The 7,320-nt window shown below is 42.7% G+C and overlaps 1 protein-coding gene and 1 long non-coding RNA gene across 4 annotated transcripts in view; one reads left to right on the top strand and one right to left on the bottom strand.

Moving 5' to 3' along the window:
• The window catches only part of LOC107183766, a 19,969-nt gene extending 14,869 nt beyond the window's left edge, over positions 1–5,100 (top strand). The window contains exon 3 of the long non-coding RNA XR_001514577.1: positions 4,986–5,100. This is a non-coding gene — a long non-coding RNA (uncharacterized LOC107183766). The remainder of the gene's footprint in view (positions 1–4,985) is intronic.
• Positions 2,969–7,320, bottom strand: part of CAPRIN2 (caprin family member 2) — a 47,465-nt gene continuing 43,113 nt past the window's right edge. For 2 of the 3 annotated variants that reach the window (XM_006767829.2, XM_015566618.1), the window contains exons 16-18: positions 6,822–6,922; positions 5,114–5,177; positions 2,969–3,891 (exon numbers count right to left, since the gene is read on the bottom strand). In XM_006767829.2, coding sequence (XP_006767892.1) covers positions 3,323–3,891; positions 5,114–5,177; positions 6,822–6,922 — 734 coding nt within the window. In that variant the 3' untranslated portion in view covers positions 2,969–3,322. The remainder of the gene's footprint in view (positions 3,892–5,113; positions 5,178–6,821; positions 6,923–7,320) is intronic. The other variant, XM_015566619.1, reaches the window with a different exon arrangement.

The following is a 7,320-nucleotide window of genomic DNA, read 5'->3' as shown; positions in this document are numbered from 1 at the left end:
TCCCCTTGAGTGTGCCACGTATGGATGTGAAGAGTTGTAATGTGGTATGGTCTCACACTAACCACTGAGTACACTGGCTCTTGGATCTACAAGGTGGTGCAAAGTCAGCCACTGCTTGCAGCCACCCAGCAAGAGCGACAGAGGGATCTGCAGATTCCTCCTCTTTGTATTGGGTTTGGAAGTGACCAGACGAGGCCCAGCTGTGAAAAAAGGCAGGCTGCTGGTCCTGGCCTTGGCCTTCTGTTGATAGCTTTGCGGTTCCCTGACCCAGCTGCAGCTTGTTTGACAGGTTTTAGGCTGAGAAAGAACAGTCTACTCATAAGCAAAAGCCACTGCACACAGCTTGGTTGGGGTTGTAAATTGGGTAGGGTGGGGTCTCAGGGAATCTCCAGGGTGGAGCAAACAGCAATGGCTGCCAGTTGGCCCAGCACCAGAGAGGTCACAGCACAGGAACAATAACCATTGCAAACACCTCCTTCTGTAAGAAAGCCGCCCCTGTGTTTCTGCCCCTATGCTAGATAGTCCAGTTGCTCCCCGTATGTGTCTGGGTACCCCAGAGTCTCACCCGGCACTGGAGCTCAGAGCAAGTGGGAGCTTGTATCTCCCTCCCAATTAAAAAAGTGGCACACCTGGCTGCCAGCCCATTCCACACCTCCGCACCTCCTACCAGTCTCAATGTGCTTTCTTCTTTACCTCTCCAGTTGTAATACTTCCACTCAGCCAAATTTCCCATGGTACTGGATGATAGCTGTCCTGTATTTTAGTTGTAATTTTGATGTGGTTGTGGGAGGCAGCAAGTACAGGCATTTACCTATGCCCCCATCTTGGTTCTTTTTGAATTTTTTTTCCCAACAGGGTGGGGCAGTTGCTTCTGCCTGGAGGCTGTTATTTTTAGTCTCTCAAGTTGCTTCAGGGCAAGGTGTTTTCCAATAAGGTGGGTCAACTGTCTTCTCCCCAGGCAAGGCAAATGTCTGTATGGGAAAGAAATCCTCCACTGTGTGAGGGGATGACTCAGCACAGGAAACTGAGGGTGTCTACCTTCTGAACCCTAACACCAGAGTCCCCAATCCTAGCTTCTGTTCACACAGCTCCAGTCCACTCTGCCCTCCCTCTGCTGGAGCACAAGGTGGGTGGCTCCACAGGGAATTTTGTGCATTGGTCCTTTAAGAGGGTGCCTGAATTTTCAACTGTCACTCCCTGGCAGACAGCAACCCTGTTGCTTTTCACAGCCAGATGTTATTGGGTACCCTGATGATAGCTGTCCTGTATTTTAGTTGTAATTTTGATGTGGTTGTGGGAGGCAGCAAGTACAGGCATTTACCTATGCCCCCATCTTGGTTCTTTTTGAATTTTTTTTCACAACAGGGTGGGGCAGTTGCTTCTGCCTGGAGGCTAACTGTTATTTTTAGTCTCTCAAGTTGCTTCAGGGCAAGGTGTTTTCCAATACGGTGGGTCAACTGTCTTCTCCCCAGGCAAGGCACATGTCTGTATGGGAAAGAAATCCTCCACTGTGTGAGGGGATGACTCAGCACAGGAAGCTGAGGGTGTCTACCTTCTGAGCCCTAACACCGGAGTCCCCAATCCTGGCTTCTGTTCACACAGCTCCAGTCCACTCTGCCCTCCCTCTGCTGGAGCACAAGGTGGGTGGCTCCACAGGGAATTTTGTGCATTGGTCCTTTAAGAGGGTGCCTGAATTTTCAACTGTCACTCCCTGGCAGACAGCAACCCTGTTGCTTTTCACAGCCAGATGTTATATGAGTACCCTCCTCAGTTTTGGTGGTCTCTGCTGGGAGGGGGGTGGGAGCTTGGGGATTAGATCCCCGAGTTCTCAGGGACAACTCCCCACAGCTGAGATCTCTCTCCCGAACTTCAGTTGTGATCTATAGGTGCTGGGCCAGCCCTTTCATGCCTCCACCCCTCCTACCAGTCTCTATGTGGTCTCCACTTTTGGTCCTCGAGTATCAGGGTTCTCTCCTGCAAGTCTTCTGTTGATTATTCCAGAAGTTTAGTCTAATTCCAGTTTGTTTCTGGGAGCATGTCCATGCAGCATCCACTTACCCTGCCACCATTTTTAAGCTCTCCACATTAGGTCTCCTTAAAAGGAAGTCAAAGCACTGAACCAATGAAGGTGGCAGGGTTTGGGTTCAGGCTTTTATAGTTTTATTACTGTCCAGGGTCATTTGTGAAGTAGGATCTGGTTGTGGGAACTCAGACTAAAGAGGCAACAGGCTCTGAAATCAACATTCAGAAGCTCAGGAGACTCAAGCTCCGGGTAACTTTCCCTTTCCAGGGTCTCCCCACACACTGGGGAACGCTGTCACTGCCCACACAAACACTGTCTGGGCAGCCCCAGACCTATGCTTTTTGATGACTAAATATTTTGCTCTTCAGATTGAGAATCCACTAGAAAGCATAAATCTAATGGTGGACCAGAAGTATCTGTGTATCTCCTGTTATATCTCGAATTAATATACATGTATTAGGTACCTGAAGATAACTAAAGGATAACACATGTCCTACTGCAAGATAGCTTCAAGGAAAATATGTGATTTAACCAATGGAAAACAGATAAAAATCTTTAGATGAATGACATGTACAATACCAGAGAAAAGTAGCTCTAAAAGGAACTGTTATATATAAAAGGCTTCTTTTTAAATATCTTTTATTGACTTCAGAGAGGAAGGAAGAGGGAGAAAGACAGAAACATCAATGATGAGAGAAAATGATTGATCAGCTGCTTCCTGCACACCCCACAATGGGGATCGAGCTCACAACCTGAGCATATGCCCTGACTGGGAATCGAACCGTGACCTCCTGGTTCATAGGTCAACGCTCAATCACTGAGCATTATTTTCACATAATAATATGATCCCATAAATACTCTTATTCAAGAGTTACCAATGATGGATACTAAAAATTAAATGTTTTACTTCTCAACTAAAAGTTTAATCAAATAAGAACACCGAGGGTGCATGTGAGTTTTTTATTGAGGCACAACAAGGCATTATAACTTGCCTGGACTTGAGGCAGTCAGTTTAGTAAGCTGAACATTAATACAGTTAAGGGTTAAGTGCAAACAAGATACATTCACAGCTTGACTAGCAAGGCTACATCACAATTTATAAAGTGCCAGATTAGTGCTAATTGTCATTCAGCTTCAAATTTTTCACTTTGGGGAGGAAAACAAAAATAAAGACCTCCTCCTTCCTCTAGGAATGAGAACATTTCCCTAAACCAGTTAGTCACAAGGTCAAGGACAACCTTTCCTTTAACCCCACTAATATAGAACACCATTCTTTTGTTGTCAATTGTGCATTGACTTTCAATCTTGATAAAGAAGGTAGCCAGAAAATGTAGAGTATTTCCAACTACTTCCATAAATGGCTCCCCTGTGCAAACGTAACCAGATCTGGTCTCCCTGGAAGAGCTGAAGAATCGCGTGATTGCTAGCGGTTTCATGGTCTGGAGCACCGTCATTGGCATAGGCAGACACCAAGACCTCTTCGTTCTTCATGAGGTTAACATACAGTGGCACATTCACTGCCAGCTTCAGCATGTGAAAGATAAAAACGTAAGTGCCATTCACCGGGCAATTAAATCTACCAAGCTGAAGATCAAACGTTTCTCCCAAGTTGTTCAGAAGAAGGTCAAACACAATAGGTTGGTCTAAAGTTCCAGGGGCGAGATTAGAGGTCCTGGCTGCTGAGAAGGCAACGCGCATCTGCTGAGGCAGGGGATAGACATGTACCGGCAGGATGGTGGCTGCTGGATTTGTCACGGGCACATCCACGGGGGTCATGCTGCGGGAGTCTTCTTGTCCGGAGTCACCACTGTTAAAGGTTTCATTATCTCTTTCTGGGCTGCTCACCTGAGAAGAATCGCTCCACCCTGCTGTTTTATTAGCAACAGTGAGTTTGTCATAATGAAGCAGTTAGCTTTGAACACAATATTTAACATTAGTCGGCTACTGAAACACAGAGAAGGACACATTTACAGTAAACTCCAAAACAAAAGCAAGAAGTATAGCTACAGTATGCTTCTCAAGGCTTTTCCAGCACTAGGCTTTTATACCACTAAGATTAAAAAAAATAAGGCTCCCAAAAGTTTGGATAATTTACCTAGTTAAGATTATTGGCAAAGTCTAAAGCCCAGGTTTGAGCATTCTCTTTGCTTCTTTACCTTTCTCTCATAATTCTCATTGTTCTACATTCCTCAGTGATAAACCTACTCAAAGTTTCTGATGTAAAAACACTCAAGAAAACTGAGATTGCATAAGAGAACCAACTTTTAGAACTACTAGCCATTCAAGGATATTTTGGTATGATACCATGATGAATGCTTGTATTTTATTTCCAAGTCAATGTGGTATTGTGAAATGTTTTAAGCACGGTACAAACACTGCTCACGTGTAAGGCAAAGGCAATGCAAATACTGGCTACTCTGTTTAAAAAACAAAACAAAAAACTGTTTTCCTGTAACAAAGCCAGTTAATCTTTAGTAACTCTTGATTTCCTCGGTTACACTGAATCTTTAAATAGTACTGTCCACAATTTTTGAAGTATCACAAGTTTCCTGCTTTTGTTTCAAGTCTTAACTGTGTGTCTTAATTTTAAGTTGCTTATTTCCCATCTTTACTCCTATCTATCAATGTAGTGAAACTAGAGTATGTGCAAATGCCCATTATTACAAGAACCACCTTCCTGAAACATTCCATGAAACAATCCATTCACAAGTCGGCATTGTGAATATACAGAATGGGGCAGAAGTAACGTTTACAGTCGTTTGTATGGAAAATGATACAATAAAATACCAGAATAAAATCTGTGTTTCACATACTCACAACTGTAAACCTGCTTTTGCTCCACCCTGTATATCTAAGGTTAAATTACGCTCTGGGGTCAAGAAAACAAACACACACACACTTACACTTTTAATTAAACTGAAAACCGATTTCCACAGCCTAAGTAGTCTAATATCTCTCTCAGGTCTCCAGAACTACGATGTAAGCAAACTGAAAGCCACAACATAAATGCTGAAAACAGAGTATTTGGGGAGAACTTGACGGAGGAAGAGGTAGGTTGGGCAAATAAACTACTCAATTAATTGACCTTACCTCTTGAATTTGCCCGAGGACCACCAGATGTCCCTCCGCGCTTGTAACACTGCTGGAAATTATCCTAAAATGAAACCAAAAATATAAGACAATAATTAGTTATTACCCAGGATGACTGGCTGGTCATTCTCTAAGATTAAAGTCCTCTTAGCCCTTTACTGGCCTTCTCCAGCAACTGAAGAGGCTCAGATGTCTCCAAACACAAAAAATATAAAAAATAACAAAAACAAAAATAAAACAATGGCAACAGTAGCAATACTTGCTTCATCTGTTAATGAACCTCACCAATTGGTTAATACTTTTTAAAAAAAAATTTATTGACTTGAGGGCGGGAGGGGGAGAAAGAGAGAAGCATCAATTTGTTGTTCCACTTGTTTATGCATTCATTGGTTGATTTTATATGTGCCCTGACCAGAGATGGAACCCACAACCTTGGCATATCGGGACAACACTCTAACCAACTGAGCTATCCAGCCAGGACCTAGATAGGTTAATACTTTCAAAAACTATAAAGCATCTAGAGAACGCTATTTAAAAGATACAATGCTAAGTAATGGGAGAAATTTAAAAATATGGCATGGTCTGCCCTGGCTGGTGTGGCTCAGTTGGTTGAGCATTGTCCTGTGCACCAAAAGATTACTGGTTGAAGTCCTGGTCAGGGCACATGCCCAAGTTGTGGGCTCCATCCCCGGCTGGGGGCAATGCAGGGGCAGCCAATTGATGCTTTGTTCTCACATCAATGTTGTTTTCTCTCTCTTCCTTCCTCTCTAAAAAATCTTTATTAAAAAAAAAATATGGCATGATCCTCTGTCCCTCATCTCAAAAAAAAAAAAATAGAAGATAATAAAGCAAGAACACAGACTATTTAAATCTTGCTCAATTTATAAACCAAACTCTAAAGAAAATTATAAAGTATGTTAGGGCTTTGTTTTGTCTTGACAGGCGAATTGATAAGAATTATATTATACCCTGGAAATGTAATCTATTATCTTCAAGAAAAAAATGTTCAAGAGCCAACATTTCAAACTACCTTCCAAGTATGGTAAAACCATATAACCCATAAAAAGCATACTTATGCCTTAGCTGGTTTGGCTCTGGTTGAGCATCGACCTATGAACTGAGAGATCATGGTTTGATTCCTGGTCAGGACACATGCCCAGGTTGGGGCTCAATCCCGAGTGTGTGTGTGGGCGGGGTGGGGGGGGGGCAGCCAATCAATGATTCTCTCTCATCATTGATGTTTCTATCTCCCCCTTTCCCTTCCTCTAGGAAATCAATAAAAAAAAATATTTTTAAAAAAGACTTTGCTATACTTGATATCTAGAAAAGTTAAATTTAAGGCAATATAGTAAAGTTAAAATCATGGGCTCCAGATTTAAGACATTTTGCATTCTCATCTTAGTTCTACTGTTTACGTGCTGAGTAACCTTAGGTGAGTTATTTAACTTGCTTCTGAACCCCAGTTTCTCTTATAGGGTGGAAGAGTAAATGAGTTAATACAAACAACATGATTAATACGTTCCTTCAAACCTTCTAAGTTGTCATTTATGGGTTATTAGAAAAGCTTCCAACTTTACTCTTCACAATACTTACAAGTTAAAACTAAGAGTGCCTTATACAAAAAAAAAAATCATGACTGCGCTATAATTTAATCACCAGCTTAGCATCAACAACTGTACTACTATTCAACTATGACGACTATTCTTACCCTTTGGGAATAAGGTGTCCCAGGATGCTCTCGAGCTTGGAATTGCAGCTGGCTATAATTTCCATTGGAAACTGAAGGAGGTCCTCTATAAGTATCAAAACCTAATAAATAAACAACTTACATAAAATTATGAGCAAAGTTACACTAAACTTTTAAGTAGTCTAACTGTATCCCATTTTAAAAGTAAAGCTGAGAAACTAAGATGGCGGCAGAGATAAACACCGGGAAATTAAGGCCGCTCACAACAATTGATTAATACCTCAGAGAAACAATACGGACTTCATCCAGAACAACAGGAAGCCTGGCTGACTGTAAATTCTACAACTAGAAGGAAGGAGAGGCACACTGAGAGCAAGAGAAGCTGCAGGAGAGAAGCGCAGAGGTACGGGGCTCGCGCGCGCGGAAAGGGGCTGGCACCCGAGGACGCGGCGGCCTTTTTGAATCCGGAGGGAGTCACAAGCTCCCGACGGCTCTGAACTCCGGTTCCGGGAAGCCTCTG

The sequence above is a fragment of the Myotis davidii genome, unplaced genomic scaffold (assembly GCF_000327345.1).
Source record: "Myotis davidii unplaced genomic scaffold, ASM32734v1 scaffold902, whole genome shotgun sequence".
NCBI classification, from domain to species: Eukaryota; Metazoa; Chordata; class Mammalia; order Chiroptera; family Vespertilionidae; genus Myotis; species Myotis davidii.
The sequence above is the reverse complement of the archived record's forward strand: the minus strand, read 5'-3'. Positions and strand labels throughout refer to the sequence as shown.